At 41.6% G+C, this 18,692-nt stretch overlaps 1 protein-coding gene and 1 long non-coding RNA gene across 4 annotated transcripts in view; one reads left to right on the forward strand and one right to left on the reverse strand.

Moving 5' to 3' along the window:
* The window catches only part of ARHGEF12 (Rho guanine nucleotide exchange factor 12), a 94,134-nt gene that overhangs the window by 47,657 nt on the left and 27,785 nt on the right, over positions 1 to 18,692 (forward strand). For 2 of the 3 annotated variants that reach the window (XM_081172441.1, XM_081172443.1), the window contains 19 exons: positions 148 to 225; positions 1,278 to 1,397; positions 1,884 to 2,018; positions 6,575 to 6,646; positions 9,132 to 9,224; positions 10,131 to 10,241; positions 10,500 to 10,598; positions 11,321 to 11,363; positions 11,650 to 11,755; positions 12,614 to 12,751; positions 13,034 to 13,066; positions 14,508 to 14,619; positions 15,023 to 15,125; positions 15,263 to 15,472; positions 15,727 to 15,859; positions 16,141 to 16,176; positions 16,777 to 16,931; positions 17,565 to 17,711; positions 18,190 to 18,275. In XM_081172441.1, coding sequence (XP_081028567.1) covers positions 148 to 225; positions 1,278 to 1,397; positions 1,884 to 2,018; positions 6,575 to 6,646; positions 9,132 to 9,224; positions 10,131 to 10,241; positions 10,500 to 10,598; positions 11,321 to 11,363; positions 11,650 to 11,755; positions 12,614 to 12,751; positions 13,034 to 13,066; positions 14,508 to 14,619; positions 15,023 to 15,125; positions 15,263 to 15,472; positions 15,727 to 15,859; positions 16,141 to 16,176; positions 16,777 to 16,931; positions 17,565 to 17,711; positions 18,190 to 18,275 — 2,010 coding nt within the window. The remainder of the gene's footprint in view (positions 1 to 147; positions 226 to 1,277; positions 1,398 to 1,883; positions 2,019 to 6,574; positions 6,647 to 9,131; positions 9,225 to 10,130; positions 10,242 to 10,499; positions 10,599 to 11,320; positions 11,364 to 11,649; positions 11,756 to 12,613; positions 12,752 to 13,033; positions 13,067 to 14,507; positions 14,620 to 15,022; positions 15,126 to 15,262; positions 15,473 to 15,726; positions 15,860 to 16,140; positions 16,177 to 16,776; positions 16,932 to 17,564; positions 17,712 to 18,189; positions 18,276 to 18,692) is intronic. The other variant, XM_081172442.1, reaches the window with a different exon arrangement.
* Positions 152 to 9,106, reverse strand: LOC308574714. The gene is made up of 3 exons (XR_014002565.1): positions 7,463 to 9,106; positions 2,403 to 2,592; positions 152 to 240 (listed from the first exon to the last, which is right to left on the reverse strand). It is a non-coding gene; the product is annotated as an uncharacterized lncRNA (long non-coding RNA).

An 18,692-nucleotide genomic window follows, 5' to 3' on the forward strand; every position in this document is an offset into this window, starting at 1 on the left:
TTGTGTTGTCTTAAATACAAAAATAAGTATGGATAACTTATAATGTGTTTTAACATACTGTGAGCAATTCAGAATACTTTGTAGAAGATCTATTTGAGAACAGTTGAACTTGCCTTGTAATTATGTTTTGCCTTCTCTTCTTATCAGGAGGAAAATAATATTGTTCATAGCCAGAAGGTGGAGATTTTGAGGAAGATGCTTCAGAAGGAGCAGGAGAGGCTACAGGTACCAAAGAGGAATCTTTTGGAGAGAAAAATAATGCTGCTTCCTAAATCGGCCATTTAACCTGGTTTAACACCTGAATCCCAAGCACAATGCAGGAATGATTGTACATTTGAAAGCTCTAAGATTAAGTCGCATTGAATGTTTCTCAGGGAGGCATCTTCATGTTCCCTTAGAGCAGGGGTCAGCAACCTAAGGCCCATGGGCCAAAAGCGGCCCAAAGGGTCATTTAATGGGCCCATGAGCCGCCCCCGAACCGAGCTGCCTGCTTGGAGCGTCCCTGCACGCTGTTCTGAACAGGCTTGGGAACTCACTTCCGCAGTGCTGAAAATCGCATTGACGCAGACGCCGGAAATTGCGGGGGCATGTGCACACACGATCTGGCCCACAGAGGGATCTCCACTGGAGTGAACCGGTCCAGGCAGGGTAAACCTTGCTGACCCCTGCCTTAGAGAAACAAAAAGTCACAGAACCTCTGGAAGTGAATATTAGTGCAGTTTATTATTCTTAGGCAATGTTTCAAGTTAATTTATTTTCAGATTTGGGAGGCACATTGCCTCCTTATCCCAGCCATTACATTAACTTGAATCATTGGTTGCTAACATGGAGGGAAAGGGGACAAATGGCTATAGAAACCTGTATAGAGTTGTTTTTAGTCTTCAGTGTAATTGCAGAACTATGTGTGTATATATACAGTTTTTAGTAATTTTATGTCTGGCACATTTTTGTATACTACAGAGCACTTCACCAATTCAAACTAATTTATCTTTACAAGGCTGTGGAGTCCTTGTCTGTGGCCTCCCAGTGACCTTCAGCCCTTTTTGTCTCCGACATTCTCTCACTGAACTGACTTCATTAGTAGGAATAGTATTTATTTATTTTTATTTCTTACAATTTAACATTCAATATTAAAAAACACTGTAAAACAAATTACAGTCACAAGAATAAGGTGGGTGCTGAAAACGTGGCTTAATTAGTATTTGAAACTTGGCCTGTAAATTAAACCAGGGGATCATAATGATGGAATGATTCTCCATATCTTTAAATTGTTTTAGTCCTTGCAAGAAGATTACGGCCGCACTCCCACTCCAAAACTGCTCAAGGAGATACAGGAAGCCAAGAAGCACATCCCTCAGCTGCAGGAACAGTTGTCCAAGGCAACAGGCTCTATTCAGGTAATGGGAATGCTTGCAGTCTTGATCAGACTATCCTAGAAGGGAATGTTGTGTGGGAGGAGGAAACTGTTCCCAGCTCTGTCTGTGCCGGTTTGCACAAGCTTGCAGTGTTCTCTGAGTGCAGTAAATTAAAGTACACACAAGTTAAAGCTTGGTCTCATTTCTGATTGAGCTCATAGAAACTGATGATTGATGAGAAGATCATTATGCAGAGGATTTAAAGCTTTTTTATGAGTAATTACACACATACTTTGTTCAAATGGTTTAGTAGGGTTAAATATAGCTGTATGCAGATGCCTGGCCCTTTTGTAAAGTTTTGGGGAGCCCTTAAATTAGAGGCCAAGATGTGTTTTACATAGTTCTCATCAGGGACCTGCAAAATTTTACATGTCCCTTTTCTGATATAGCTCACTCTTTTAAAATTTTTGTTAAAGCATCACTATATGGGGTGCTTGGTGTTTCTTACCCCTGTCTGTCTATTTACAGGATGGAGTTTTATCTTCCAAGTCTGTGGCAGAGTCTTTGCAGATCAGCGAGGTAGAGACTGAGAGCGGAGATGGGCTGAACAAAGGAGACTGCAGTTTTGGTGATGGCTCCCAGTTAAATAGTGACACAGCTGAGGTGAGCACTTTGCTTGAAGCAACATGTGATTTGATTAGTGAGTTTTGTCTTGGCCAGTATCTTGTATTTGGAAGGCAACCAATCCTCTTCTGATAGAAGCAAGTGAGACCCAGTTTGAAAGAGTTGTGGTGGTTTTAGTGTCCATGTCACTTGACATCTTCCTTAAAAATTGCTGTTTCTATCCTGTTTCTCCTGCCTTCCTCCAAAGAGTGCCAGGTGGCTTTATGTGCAATCTTATGAGGTGGGTTTGACTGAGTGAGTGACTTGACCAAGATGACCCTGTGAGCCTCCTGGCCTAGCAGGAATTTGAACCCACCTTTTCAAGCCCAGTTTTGATCCCACAAATAATTCCTGCTTCTGTATTCTTCCTGTTGCCTCTCCTACCTTTCAGATGCTTAAGCTGTTAGTCTGCATACTTAGAAAGAAAGGTGTGAGGACAGAATCCAATGTTGTGTGGAAGCCTGCTGTGTGAGTCTTCACTGGCAGCCTGGAGAAGGAGTGCCATATTTTTCAAGCCCGGGGTTTCCTGGCACGCACCCAGTTGCTGTGCAGAGAACAGCAGTGCTGGCCTCTCCTAGAGAACCAAGGGGAATAACAGTACCTTTCAGAACATGTTAGAAGCCATTTTGTGGTTAGAATGACTCAAACTTTTAGGGGCAATTTGCCATTAAAGGGAAGGGGCAGAAGCTTGATTCCTACCACAGACATCTCAGTCCCTTTCCAACTGTTTTTTTGTGAATTGAAATATTTGGGTAGGGCTCAGGGCAACCTAAACCATTGCATACTAGCCTAGGTTAATATATCTCCAGGTCTCCAGCAAGAGAACTTAATGATATTTTCTTTTTTGGGTAGTGACTGTCTTACGTCACCTCACTCCCCTCTTCTCCATCACCTAATTTTTTAAAATAGTGACTTTTTAAAATCTGACACTATTGTAAACTTGATAGTTTTAATTACTGGCATATGGACTTCCGGGTTGGCGCCATCGCCGAATGGCGGACTCCCTCTCAGCTCCAGAGGGAGTCTGCTCGGCAGGGGCTGGGTCCTACCGCGCCGGCGACGCGGGGACCCTTAAAAACCACGGGCACGGAGCCCGTGGACATGGGGACTCGGCTGGCACCGGTAGCGCCCTCCCGACTCGTGAAGGAGCCTTTTTAAAGGCTTCGGATCGGGTGCCGGGGAGTGGCGTGGTGCTGTGAGTCCACTGCTTCCCCTGCCGAGCGCAGCCGCATGCCATTCGACGGAGAGCGCTGACTTTTCCATTGGAAATTCGGACTATCAACAACAACCCGTGAGTAATTGGGAAACCGGGTACAAAAGGAGAAAAAAAGAATTTTTTTTCGGATTCGGCACGAGCGGCGGTGATCTAAAAAGGAAGTCAGTCCCCCCCCGATTGTAAACATTCTAAAACAAGGACTGGGTAACCAAGATCGAAAGAGAAGTTTATTGCTGACAAAAATCATTAATTCCACGATGGGAAATTACAAGAACTGTGCTGGAGGAGAAGAGTGGAGGGTGAGAGGGAAAATGCAACCCCCCCTGGGAACCGGGGCGATTTGTAGAGCCTGGCGAAGAGAGACGGAGACTTTGACAGCTGTCAAAGTAGCTGTCAAAGCTGGAGAATCTAAAGAGGACTTTGTTACAAGGATTTTGCTGGCTAATTCTGTTACAATTTGACACAATATGGATATAAACTGTCGGAAAATAAGGAACAACAATTTGACTTTTGGATTAGAGGATACAAAGTTACTACAATCCCCCTAGAGGGGTTTCGGGACATTACAAGTGGTCGTACGTGGAAAATCACTCTGGGATTCGCACAGGACTTATCTTCTGGGAAAGCTGCAAAACTGAAATAGTATTTTGTCTACAGAGGTGTTTACATTAAAAGGAGACAATAGAATTTTCTATTGAAGAAAGGAAGGGACTGGACGTAAGTTTTTGTTCCTGAACAACAAACCTCTGTAGAGATACCAGATCTCGGAATAAGAACGTTTTAGCAGCTGAACAAGACAAGAAACCTGAGAAAGTAAGGAATAAAAAGAACAAAGGACTAACTACGACACGGAAAGAACAATGGGAGGAGCAGCAAAGACCAAGGAAATTAAAGGCCTCTATTAGACTGGATTTTTGAAGTTAAACATCATTAAAATAAATAAATTAAAAGAAAACCGGCAAGGTGGAATGGGAAAAAATCTGGCCATGGACTTGAGACCTCCAGGCTGACAACATATAGACTGATGGACATGGGGAATTCAAACCGGGGAAGGGAGGGGGGAGTTTTGGAATCCAAAGGCTATGTAACCATCTTTTTGAACTTTCTTATATTTTTTATCTTCTATTTCTTTATATAACTTTTGTATATCATGGTATTTTGATTTGACATGTTTAAAAAAAGGGAATTCGTGGAAGGAAATTGGGGTAGATCTTGGGGGAAAATCTTTTTTCTTTTTCTGTTAACGATGAGGGATGATGATAAGATTGTATAATTTAAATTAGTTAATGGGTTAAACATATTAAGTTTTAAACTGGGAGTGAGAGCTTGTGGAACCAAATTAATGAAAGGGGAATATAGTCGGGAGGGGGAGGAGGGAGTCCTAGAAAGAAGGTAACGAAAGTAAGGCTTTAAATATATTCTATCTTTTCTTTTCTGTTATATTTCTATATTATTGGAAACTCTAATAAAAATGATTTTTTTAAAAAAAAAAATTACTGGCATATGTTTATGAATGGTGCCGCACAGATGTGAACACTAGATTCCTAACCTGGCAGAAGCAAGTACTTTGAAGCTGTATACTTGGAATGCTTTCAGACAGGAGTTTTTTGTGGAGTTGCTACTGAATTGCTGTTGTTTCTACACCCAGTCCCACCCCCAGCATTCTTACAATGCCATCATCACAGTACAACCCCCTTTAAGCTTCAATCCAGATTTCCTTTTTCTGCAGAGAATCTGATAAGCAAAAATAGCCCTAATCATCTGCAGTCATTGCTGCTGTGGAAGTTCATTAGTGCATTGCGGGGTCAGTGGATTGCTTGCCACGTTTGTGGAATTTCAGTGGGTGGTCTCTTACTACCACACCTCTCTTTCATTTTTTTCCTCACCTGAGCAGAACAGAGTGATTTTTTTCCTGACACTCCACTGCCAAGCAAAATACACTTATTACGATTGATTGCTGCATGCTGTGAAGGCACACAGCAACCCATTTTGAATGAGCTATTCCCTCAAGATCTCCATACTGTAAATGTAGAGGATTGTCTCTGAGGCAGCAATCAAAGTACATACATCAGACTTTAACAAATGCAGAGGTTTTAAAATTATTTTTGTAAATGCATTATTATACATTTATATAAAAAGGACAATACTTGATATACACACAAATACACTTTTCATGTTAGGCTATACATACATTATTCTGCCATGATTTTCTTTATTAAAACAAGTTGTACATGTTACAAATAGGAAATGCTATTTATATGACTTCTACAAAGTTCATAAACAGGGAGCAATTGATGGGGAGGGGGAGTCTAAAGCTTATAATTCTGTACCGGCTGTTTTGGGGAGGAGGCTGATGTTCCCTTTCCATTTACTTTTGAAACATGATTGCTATTAAGTGACGTTTTGGTAGCCTTTGGTATCACTGGGCATTTTCAGGTTGAATGAATGAAGACTCTCAATTTAGGCCCATAATCCAGCTTTAAAAATGACTGCAATTTGGAATTTATCAGAAATGGAGGCTCTTCTCTTTACTCTAAGAAAGTAGTTGAACAGTTATTTACCTAAACTTTCAAGTAAGTGTGTGTGCATGTGCATGCACACCATTTTAGTAAATATAATTTTGAGAGAAAAATGAGGATTTAATAAAAAGTGGGATGGGGATCCTAGGCATAAAAAACCCCAAAACCACAGTATATCTTTCCTCCAAAGGAGGCAAAATTCTTAGAGAGATTTGCATAAAATTTCTTGTAGGCTTCTCATGGTTAAGATGAAGTATTAGCATTGTATAAACAATTACAATTAAATAGTGGATCATTTGGCCACTTTGATTATCTTTTTAATACTGAGGTGCATTTTCTGCCACAATCCTATACTTGCTGGGAATAAGTCCAGCAAAACTAGGTGGATCTTACATCTTGGTAGACTTGTGCAAGATTGTGTTGCCAGCTGTGTTTTTTTGAAAACAGTGTTTAAAAAGAGGAGCAAGCCAGAAATCATGAAGGCTCTATGTCTAAAATTAAGTTTGTTTCTCTTTCATGTCCCAATGAGATTTTAAGGCCAAATGATTTTGAGATAACTGTATCTCGGGGAGGATACTATACCATTCTTTAACATCCTCAGTATGCTGCGTTAACAAGTTTTGCTTTATTGCAGAAGAATATAGAACTTGGTTACTCATATACACTATATGATGTTGGTGGTGCCCATTAATGTTGTTTTAGCTCTAATGTATACTTTACAAATGTATGAGTTCAGGAGTCATGGGATCGTCCTTTCTTGTTTGTTCTCATTTTTTGATACTGCAAGCACTGAGAAAACTTTCTCTCTTTGTTCTTCCCAGAGTCCACGGGGTGGCCTGAAGGAACGAATCTATCTGGACGAGAGCCCAGAGAAGAGTGAGACACAAGATACTGTGAGTGTATGATAAAGATTTTGGGTGTATGAGGTGTTAGGGGAGGGGTAGTATCTCTAGTGTGGGACATGTATGGCTTCTTCTGGGGTTGTTTGTCCACCTTTGGTTCCCACCCTGCACTCAGCTTTCACCAGTGGCTCCTAGAAACTGTCAGCATGTGACAGTGGCCACACCCTGGGAAAATGCTATGACTGGCCAGCTAAATCAGGTGATGGTAGCTGATGGGTCTCAAACTCTCAGTGAGCTAGGAACTTCTGTTACATGCAAAGACAGGCAGTGGTGGATTGAGTCGATGAGACCAATAGTGGGTCCAACAGTCAAGAAGGTTTTTGCATGTGCTGTAGAAGGAAGTGAGGGGCAGGTGGGGCTCATCAACTTGGGAAAGTAGCCTATCTAGAAGAAGGAAAAGTCTTATCCTAAACCTCTGCTGCCTTGTGGGATATATTCAAGAGAAGAAAAGGCTGAGGAGTAAACCCTATGCAAATCCAGAGCAGAGTCCCTAAGCCGGTTGGATGGCACCTTGGTTGCCTCCTTCTGGCAGCTCCTGCAACAGGACTGGTGCTAGATGTATTGCTCTGCTTTCCTTTGGACCACATTAGTGATGACAGGAGAGAGGTCTTGTCATCTGGGCAGTCCAGGACCTCCATACACACTACCGAAGCTTGACCCCAAGGAGATCCCTTTGGTGTTGCTAATGCAGCGGTTTGACTTCACCCCTGGAGGTGCACTGCATTGTCTCTCAAGACAGAGGAATGGCAACAACAACCACCACAGCAACCATGAAGATTTAGATAGCAACTTCTGATATAGCCTTACTGTCAAGAGTCCCTGTTCTTCTCATATTTTCCTTATTCTTTAGATGTGAATTGGTTCCAGTCTTTTCAGATGACACTTTAATCTTGAATTCATTTTGTTGTAGAAATTCATCTTTATAGAAATCAAGGCTGTTGAGAAATTTGTGTTAAGAAACAAGAGATTTCATTCGTTTATTTTATTGTCTTTTGTTGAATGCTTCCTAATGTGCCAGCCAGGATTTTGTATTTATCAGAGCAACTCCCTTGTTGTAATCAATTGAGAATTGCCACTCAACACAAGGCTGAAGGGAGGGGCTAATAGGTCTGTGCCAGAGCACAGGCAGACATTCCTAGGTTCAGTCCTCAGCATTTTCAGTTAAAAGGATATGAGAAAGCAGGGCTTCCTCATGAGAGCAGCTGCCAGTTCATTGATAGTGCTGGGTTAGATAGATTAATGGTCTGACTCAGCTATTGGTTTGTGCATTGAACAGCAGCTATGGGCCCATGTGGATGTCTTCTGTGTACTTAGTTAGAAGGATTATATAACTTAATGAGCAAGGATTGAAGCATGTGGGTTTGAAGTGTTTTGTCCTTTTCTTTGAGTGCCCTTGAACTTGAGGGGCAAACTCTAGCAGTGCTTGGGTTAGTTCTGCCTTGCCATTAAGGAAGATAATTTGTGTCCCCCCCCCCTATGCTTATATCCCACTTTTTTACTGCAATCCTCAAAGTGGTTGACAACATTTTATAAACATACTACTCATTCATTAATTTATATCACAACCATTTATATAGTGCTTAACAACATAGTATCTAAGCAGTGGTACAAGGCTGCAAAAGAGATACTATATAGCTGAAACCAGTTAAAATTAGACAAACTTGGATTACTTGAAATACTCACTGAAATAAAAATAAACAATAACAAAAGTTCTTCATCAAACACCAGAAGTTCAGCAGTGAGGGGGTCTGATCTGAGCCAGGATGGAGTTACTGAGCTGGTAGATAGATGTTGGCTGGTAGCACCACACGTTGAAGTCATAGCCACTAGCAGTGACTTCTCCAAAGACTTTTGTGATTGGGCAAGGATGTAAAGCATATCATTGCATCAAGAACAGCTCACTTAAAATGAAAACAAAACAAATCCTGCAAACAACCAGCTCTGCTGAAGCAAGAATTAGCATCTTCTGTTCTGATCCGTTGGGCAGATGATGTAAGATACCCTATTGGTTTGAGAGGAGTCAGTCCAGGGGGAACAGAAGCAGGATCCTGATGATGTCTTTATCTCTCACACATATTTCCCGTATATTCCACTGTAGTTCTTTACAATGGTCTATAATTCTCCATGTACCACATATACAGCGCTTGCTACATGTATAAATATGGGTAATGGCTCAAATACAATTTTTTGAGGATAAATTATACATAACGTCATTTTCCATAACTCTGCTACATAATTCTGACTGCTGAATTTCAGTGGATTCACTGCGGTGTAATTTTAAAAAGACCCTTGCAGCATACATGACGTGGATAAATTAAGTAGTGTTATTATAACAAACAAACATCACCGGTTCTTGTTTTTATCCTAAACTAATCAGCTGAATAAAAATACTAAACAGAACGCCCTTGTTTTATCCACATTTGTCAAAAGAGCAGTTCCTTGGATTATTTTTTGTTTCTTCCTTTGTCAATGCTAGGACTCTCAATCCAGTATTGGAAGTCCCTCCAGTCGTATTGCACCTCCAATCATAGGAGCAGAAGATGACGACTTTGATGGTGAACAGGAGCAGGTGAAGTTTTAACTGTTCTCTTCTTATTGTAAAAGGCTGGTTGTGGTGTGATTGCTTCCCTATGGCTAAGTGACAGGTTTGTTCATGCAGGATTTTGTTTTGGTGGTGGTAGGAGCCCTCTTGGGAAAATTCTATTAAACTTGTTAGAGGATTCATTGATAGGCTGACCTTAGCCAGCAGTAATTGATTGGGATTTTTTTGTTTTAAAATGGCTGGGAGCCATTTTTCCTATCCTAATTTGTAAATATGCTTAACTTAGTGGCTTTACTGAATTTTCTAGTCCTGGTACAGAAGAGGGGTGGGATTTGTGATTGTCATTTCTAACCCTGCTTCCCTTCTGTAGGAAAGTGGCCTTTGATTTTCCCGGTCATCAGGACCTTGATAATAATAAAAAATATAATATTGCTTTGCAGAACCTACCAGTTATAATGGTCTACACCTTTGGAACAAAACTGGCAGTAAAGCAAAATAATCCTTTGTCCCTGTTGGAGAGTGCCTTAGACGGAGGAGGATATTCTCCCCCCCCCCTCCTTTTTTTGTTTGTTTGTTCTGGCTGCTTTAATTCCTGAAATTATATATTTGGATGTTTCTGCTGTTGATATTTATTGATTTCAATTGTTTTATGTATAATGTGAACCACATTAATATTTGTAATCATATGAATCAAAAGTAGCATTTATATTAAAATAAATAAATAAGCCCATCTCTTCCAAAGTATTTTGACTGACTGGAGATTTCTAAGGAGGTTAAATGTGTGTGTTTAGAAACTGTGTTAAAATGCAGGGTGGTGTGAAAGGAAAAGGAAGCAAGCTTATGCCAAGTTTTTCTGAATCAACAAAATGAGGGAGGGAGGAGGCAGATATCTTGGAGATGCTGGTTCTGATATTGTCTCATCTGTATGTACAGATCAATGGGCAGTGCAGCTGTTTCCAGAATATAGAGCTGTTGAAATCTCGCCCTGCTCACCTGTCTGTCTTCCTGCATCATGTCGTGTCCCAGTTTGACCCTGCTTCATTGGTAAGATGCCATTCTAGATGTAGTTTCATGTTGTGGATCTAATGGATTTTTAATTTCTATTTTAACCTATTTCCATGCAGTTATAGCCTTTTGGGTTCAGGAAGAAAAACCCTTATTTATTTTCAGATTTTAAATTTAGTTCAGAAATGAAGTTAATGCTCAAAGCAACTCAGCTGCTGGTGTTGGTCTTGTGTTTCTCGAAGGAAATTGTTACTCCTTTAGAATATCCTTTTAAAAAATCCTTTTCTTTCCTCATAGCTTTGCTATCTTTTTGCGGACCTGTACAAACAAACAAACTCCAAAGAGACTCGGCGTGTCTTTAGTGAGTTTAACCAGTTCTTCTTGGATCGAGCTGCAGTAAGTTCCAAAGCACGCATACCATTCTTCCTATATGTATTACTGATTGCAACTAATTTTGCTTTACTGATCTTTGATTTGATGGTCTCAGGGAGCAAGTTTTAACTTTAAATCATCATAATTGCTCTGTAACCAAATGTTCACATTGAGGCAGAGTAGGCAGAGTCCCTTATATTTCCAAGGCAGATTAATATTTAGATGTAGTTCTTAGACCAACTAATTAATTTTTAGGTGTGGATCTTTGCTCACCTTACATATCACATTAAACCAAAGTTTAAAACACACTATGGTTTACTGTGAACAAGTTTCCACGGTGCTCTCCTTCTTCTCCTGCAGCTGCCATGCCACAGATGAAATGTGTCAGAATCTGGCTTGTTGTTTATTTGGAAAATGCAGACCTTGGTTTGTTTGGTCTGCAGCCCAGCAGCAGTAGAAGGGAAGGCACATCACAATAACGGCTTATTCACATTAAGCCATAGTTTAATGTGAATCTAAAACTAATGTGATACGTGAACCAGTTCATAACAGTCTCGATCAAGGGACCCAACACAGTAAAAGGTTGTATGCCTCATGCTTTGTGTGTGTGCGCGTGTGTGTGCGTGCATACATGCATGCATGCATGTACACACCCTGAGATGATGTGCAGTCGGATGACATCTCTGAGGATGTGAAGGTGCCTAGACTGATTGATTGATTTCACTTGTACCTTTTTATTGTTGCAGAATCTGAAAGTCCCAGTCCCAGAAGAAATTTCTGCAGATCTAGGTAAGATTATTTTAAATCTTGCCTTGAGAATGCTTTCTGATAAGCACCTATACTGAAGGGGTTTTGTGTTCTCACAAGACTCCCTGTAATATCACAGAGCTGAATTTGGGAGACAGAAAGAAATTGCATTGGTGTTTATGTAATGCAGTTCTGCTGTGGGCTGCTAAATCCTTTGGTAACTGGGCAGGAAGATAATCCATGCTTCAGGACCCAAGAAAAAAATATATCACAGAGAAGTCTTTCATTCTGAGTGAAACAGATTGACATTTCTTCCTTTTACCTGCAGAAAAGAGAAGGCTAGACTTGATTCCTGAAGAACTGCACCGCCACTATATTCAAACTATGCAAGATAAAGTTTTTCCCGAAGTCCAGAGGCACCTTGAAGATTTTAGGTATATAGTGATTCTGTGTGGCTTTCTGCTGGCTTCAAGGAGTAATTCTGCATCTTTTTTCTGACCTTCTGGCATGGTCCCAGTATGGGATGACTAGAGCATAGGCCAAAGCATTGAAGCCTTTTGGAGAGGGTTTGGCTTCTGCCCTTTCACAGCAGCAGAAGGAGCAGTAGGAAGGGTTGCGGCCTCAGCCTTTCCTGTTTAGCTCTTTTCAGCTGCCCTGCCAAGCAGCTGACCTCCATAGAGTCAGTCCTTCCTGGGAAGAGAAAGTCTCTGCTTTTCAGTGAAATTGATCACTGTTAAATAATTATTATTATTTTTAAAATATTCCTCTTCAAAATTCAGAACTTCTTTTTGCCGAGATAAATTCTCTGTGTGGGAAACTTCCAGAGTCCAAGAAACTCATTTCTGTGACATTAAAGAAAGATAGGCAGTTATTGTTGCTGTTTCATGAGCAGGTCTTCTAGCCTAGTATTAATATTCTGTGCATGCCTGACAGGGAAACCAACTGGCTGGCACAGGCATAGCAACTGACTTCACAGTGACCCAGCAGTTCCTGTGCTCAGCATAGATTGTTTACACCAGTACTTACTGGTCACTGTGTGTAAAAATCAGTGTTTCATGTTAAGGTTGCTGCACTGCAAGCTTACAACTTTGAAGTACTTGTTAGCTTCACCTTCTGCAGTGTGAAGTACAGTCTGTTGGAAGCAGATTGCTCAAGGGTACAAGCTTGATAGTGGCATGACTGGCTATGATGCCCCGAGGGCACATGTTAGCTGCCCTGAGTGATGGGTGTACATTTCTTCTGTTCTGCTTCCCAGTAATTTTATTCAGGCTGCTGTTCCCCTATGTATTCAGACAGAAACGCAGCATGGGGCTGACCATGGCAGAAGGAGAGCTAGCCAAGCTGGATGCAGAACGTTTTCGTGACCGGAGCACACTGGAGAAGGAGAGAGCATGTGCAGAGCAGATCATTACCAAAATTGAAGAAGTGCTGTAAGTGTGCATGTGTTGGATGTGGTATCTCGGGATCCCATAAGCAGAGAAGGGAATTTGATGATGATGTCTATCACAGCTGCATTTTGTTGTAATAAGGCTCATATCTAGTCCTAACCAGGACTCAGTTTTTCAAAGGACCTTTTTGAATGGTATTCAAAAAGAATACCATTCTGTAAAAATTTGGTCTGATAGGTAATTCAGAATTTGTCAGGCAGAATTAGAGAGAACAGGATGATGATGCGACTGCTAATTGGCTTCTTCTGCCACTTTCCTTTGCAGGATGACGTCTCAACCCATTGAAGAAGAGAAGAGGTAAGCAAATAGTTTCGTAGCTGCTGTTTTTAGTAGTGCCTTTGTCACAGTCCTGCTCAGTGTTGTCTGTGTCGTGACCAGGCATAGAGAGCCCTCTGCTGGCTGTGTGGGCATATTTAACTTCTAAGTTCTAAGCAGTACACAGTAAACTCAGTACTCTAAGTGCTATGACTCCTATCTTTCTCTAGCGTGAAAAGCTCCCCAGCCCTTTGTTTCTTTTTACTTTCTGGCAGCAATCAGTAAATTTGCAAATCAGGTATATTTTGCTTTCAATAACTTCTAGTTCACTTTCTACATGATTATGTAAACTTCTCCACAGCTTAGCAGTAGAGTACATGCTTTGCATGCAAAAGGTCCTAGGTTCAGTTCCCAGCATTTTCATGTAGGGCTTGGAATGTCCCCTCTCTGCAACCCCAGTGAGCTGCCGTCAGTCAGTGTGGGCAATACTGATCTAGCTGGACCAATGGTCTTACTCAGTGTATGGCAGCTTCCTGTGTTCTTTCAATTTCCAGCTGCATAAACAGGTTTTAATACCGTATTGGCCCGAATATAAGCCACACCTGCATATAAGCCGCACCCTTAAAATTCAAGGCTTATTTGTGAGTGCGGCCACCAAGCCAGTGCTGACACTTGGTGCCCCGCTCCTCAAGCTGGCACCAGCTTGAGGAGCTGGGTGCCTGCCTCCCAGCTGGTTGGTGGTGCGCTCACTCCCTAGCTGCTTTGGGGGGGGGGAAGCATGCACAGGCCAACCAGCTAGGGAGCATGCACACCGCCAACCAACCGGGAGGCTGCATGCACTCCCTAGCTGCTTGGCAGTGTGTGTGTGTGTGGGGGAGCGGTGTGCCTGCCTCCCAGCTGGTTGGCGGTGTGCACACTCCCATGGTGCTTGGCAATGGGGGAGAGCGGTGTGCCCGTTTCCCAGCTAGTTGGTGGTGTGCACGCTGCCTAGCTGGTTGGCCTGTGCATGCTCCCCCCCCCCCCGCCAACCAGCTGGGAAGTGGGCACAACACTCCCCTCAACCGCCAAGTAGTTAGGGAGCACTCGCCACCAACCAGCTGGGAGGCAGGTGTGCTGCTCCCCCCACCGCCAAGCAGCTTTCAGCAGCATATGGTAAAAAGTCACAAATATAAGCCACACCTTAACTTTTCAGGGTCTTAAATTGGAAAAAAAGTGTGGCTTATATTTGGGCCAATGCAGTAGTAGTCATCAGGCTTATTATTTCTTTACAAGCAGAATAGATATGCTGGCCATTAATAAGGGTATCAATGTGTGGTGCAGAAGCAGTACAAACTGATGCTCCGATGCCAGACAAGTCCTTAAGTGAAGAGAAAAAAAATTGCTACTCTCTCATTTCCCCATTGCTTAATGGGGAACTGATTACTGATACTACTTTTTATGTGGCTTAAATATATTTTATATTTCTGTTTGACCTTACCTACAGTTCAAGCATACAATATGTGGTTCTCACCTACATGAAACATCTTGGTGTGAGAGTCAAAGAGCCCCGGGGGCTAGATCAGAAGCGACGGATTGGGTTCCTGCCAAAAATAAAGGTAATAGTGGCACATCTTTGGTTAGAATTTCTATCCAGCTAAGTTTGGCGGGCAGACAGACTAATGAAAAACAGTAGTTGACCTTAATAGAACCTTGGTCTTAACTGTTACTAAATACTTCCGCTATCTCCTAGAGCATACTTCATTAGAAGCTACTTGCACTTCTTGATTGGCAATATAGGATCTAACTGAGATCACAGAAATCCTCTTTAGCCTGCAAAGGCATTTTGCCTCACTGGAAATCAGTTGCACAGTGGAAAATAATTCTGAACTAACAAGGATGTTGCAAGACAATTCACCTGTGTCCATGGTTCCGGACATCTAATGAAAAATTCTTTTTAACTGGGTTCATGTGGGAAGGCTGCGTCAATGAATGCTCTCTTTGACTTCCTTTCAACAACAGCAGAGTATAAAGAAAGAGAAGGAAGGAGATGAAAAGAAGAGGAGAGTCTTCCCCAATATTCTGGGACCCCCAAGGAGGCCAAGCCGCCATGACAGCTATGCAAGTATGTAAGATGAAGAAATATATTATTTTTCTAGCATCCTGACTGGATTGTCCCAAAGCTGAGCATTGCTAGTGTGGGGTGGATTATTTGAGTGAAAACACAATCTCTCTGCAGCTGATTGCTTCTTGTCTATCCAGTAGGCAGAGCCATGGAAATGCAAAAGCAGCGCCATCCAAAGCACTTATCCACACCTTCCTCCGTCAGTCCGGAGCCACAAGACTCTGTCAAGATGCGCCAGAGTGGGTCCAGCGATGGCACAGATGCAGCCTACCCACCTGCTAACCTCATGTCTCCACAAGCTGCTGGAACGTTTCTTTCCCAGGAAGGGAGCAAGGATAGCGAAACAGGTGAAAAGAAAATAAGATTAAAAACTATGTGCTTTATGCGCTCTTCCCATAATGTTAAACTGCCACCAGAATTTCACCAACATGTAGGCTGCAGTCCTTTTGGGATTGTTGTAGGTCCTTAACTGCTGAAGACTCAGTTACTTCTTGCTTGGTGATGGCGGTTCAGAGAAATGAGGTGGAGACAAGAAGCAATTTTTGAAATGGATGTGATTTATCAAAATTTGAGAGAGAAAACCCTTATTTTATTTTTTTAGGGTCGAAGCAAGTTGGAGAAACTCCATCATCTAGTGACTCTCTGGATGGTACGCCTCGTACACCTAATACCGTCTTTGATTTCCCATCTCCACCACTTGACCATTTACAGGAAGAGGAAGGAGAGTTTGACAGGCAAGTCTTAGCTTTGAGGATAAGTCATCATTGCCCAGCCTTTGTTCTGGGTGTGGGTGAGAGGAAAATGGGGCACCAATCTACGTAGAAACCTAGAAAGGCGATGGTGTTCTAAATTTCTAACCTGTTCTCTAACTCTACATGTAGCATAACACACTCCTACATGGTATGGAACATTTATGCACAACCTAGAACTTTTGTTTTAGACCATGCTATAAGATTTGTGACTGGCTGCCTTTCTCCATCAATCAGTGTTTGATAAATAATTATTTCCTTTCTAGGTTAGCAGAATCAGGAACACCAAAATCTTTCCGCAAGTGAGTACAAATGTGAAAGCAGATTTTGTCAGTGACACCTGAATTAGGCAGAGTTCGCTAGAATAAATATCTGCTTGTGCTGCCTTCAGATTAGGGAGGGCTTCAGGTGTTTAGAGGTGTTTTTAATATTCTGTTGGGAGCTGCCCAGAGTGGCTGGGGAAACCCAGCCAGATGGGTGGGGTATTATTTTATTTTATTTTATATATTTATTATTATTATTTTTCAGATTCAAATACATTAATATAAAGTTCTGTTTGGATACCTAGGCACAATGCTGGACTGCTTGATATAAGGATAAGGTGTCATTAAAAAAAACGTCTTGAAAACTTGCAGATTTTAATACAGTACCGGAATGTTTTCAGGAGAGATTTCCACCCCTTTGCATTAATCTACAATGTTGCTTTAGTTAAATCACTTAGTTTCTGGCTGCAGCTTTTATCTGCAGAGGGCATCTACACATTCCATTTCTCTAACCACAAGACAGGCTTTTTGATCAAGTCTCTGGGGTGTTTTATTATTAGCTTACATTTATTATTCTTCCCATCCCACAAAGTCCGTTCCTAAAATTAAAATATTTCACTGAAACTTCCCTTCTCACAGGATGGACAGTGTGGGTGCTGTGGATAATCAGAGTGAAGATGAGCTCTTTGATTTTGACATGGAGACAGACCCACCCAACTGGCAGCAGCTTGTGAGCCGTGAGGTGCTGCTTGGCCTGAAACCCTCTGAGATTAAACGGCAGGAAGTGATTAATGGTAAGTTTTTATTTTGCATTGATCAGATTTACTTTAGATTGTCCAACCCTCCACATGCCAGTACCACCTCTGTCTTCATTAGATTGCTCTGAGTAGGAATTGATCTTTTTCACAAACTTCAGCTTTAGAAATCCAGGTACACAGATGTTGAAGGACGGATGGAGGCTATCCTGGTTCAGCTTCTAAGGTCAGGATCTAGCCGAGATAGATTGAAAGGTGGTGGAACAGCTCAAAGAGCAGCCTGAAGGCTTTTCAGACTTCTACAAAAGGCAGTCTAATATTTTTGAAAGGCATGATCTGAACATAAATCCAGAGCTTTCTGGAATATTTCTTAATCTCAGTGCATGCAAATCTATAGTCTTTTTGTCCAGAAGGAGCTAATACACTACTTGGGACCAAATGCAATCATTAACACATCTTCTTTTTTTGCATATTCAGTTTTCCCTCTTGGGAGCCCTCAAAAACAAGCAGAGTTTCCCCATAGATTAAAGCTGCTGACTATGCAAGATGATCTGTTTCCTGAAATTGTCTAAATCTGATTCTCCAGCTCCAGATTTTAAACTGTTTAATTTCTTCCCATCCTTTTTGGTTTTTCCATGCAAAGGCCATTTCACCTCTCTTGTCTATTTCTAGAGTTATTTTACACCGAGCGTGCTCATGTCCGAACACTGAAGGTTCTTGATCAGGTCTTCTATCAGCGTGTGTCCCGTGAAGGGATCTTACCTCACTCTGACTTGCGGAAAATATTTTCAAATGTGGAAGATATCCTCCAGCTCCATGGTGAGTGAGGGCATCTAACTGCTTTCAACCCTGCTTTAAAACAGTAGTGGCAATATGCACAGGCTCCTAATGCGGCTGTGTTGAAGTAAGAGCAACCCTGAGGTAATAGACGACTGTGTGCAACTTACCCAACAGGGAGACCTTACAGAACAGTAATTGGATATGCAATATTTACAAAATACTGCTCTTGGGTTTCCAATTTTCTATAATATCTGAAGCCTTTCTTTCTTGATACGAAGCTCCATAAGTTTCTGGTGTGCATTTGGCTTTCTGACACAAGCAAGGACTTTTGACTCAACTCACATGGAAGGGGCAGCACAGTGAGGGTTACCTCTGAACTGGTTGGCCAATGTTTGCCTAAACATGGAAGCTCTTTATTGCTCTCAAGCACATCAGGCGTCATTGGATTGGAGCAATTGCATCAATAGTTTGAAATTGGTTGGTAATTTCCTCTCTCTTCTTTTTCTTGGTTATTTAGCTGGATTGAATGAGCAGATGAAAGCAGTGAGGAAAAGGAACGAAACGTCAGTTATTGATCAAATTGGAGAGGACTTGTTAACTTGGGTAAACTGAATTCTGTTTGCTTCCCGCCCCCTTTCCTTCTGAAAACTGAAATGTTTTGAGAAACCAAAGATTGAAGTAGCAAATAGAGCCCACAGGTCAACATTGGCAATTTGTCTAGTCTAAGAACCCATTATCAGGAATTCTTTATTTCTGAAAGAATAGCATTGATCTGGGGGAGTCAAGAGTTGTGCAAGATGAAGGGAGTTCAGTATGGTGTACATGTTTCATTTCTCTTACAGTGTATCCATCTATCTGAGCACTTCTTTTATTCAATTAACAATAAATGAATGAGTCATTTAGCTCAAAGGTGACCTACAAAACGGGGGAGGACTTGTTTATCTCTCTAAAAGTTGTCTGTGAAGTTCAGATAGCATAAAACTTGGAGTGATACTGGAAACAAACCACTGTAGAAACGTT

The sequence above is a fragment of the Podarcis bocagei genome, assembly GCF_964188305.1.
Source record: "Podarcis bocagei genome assembly, chromosome: 15".
Classification (NCBI taxonomy): domain Eukaryota; kingdom Metazoa; phylum Chordata; class Lepidosauria; order Squamata; family Lacertidae; genus Podarcis; species Podarcis bocagei.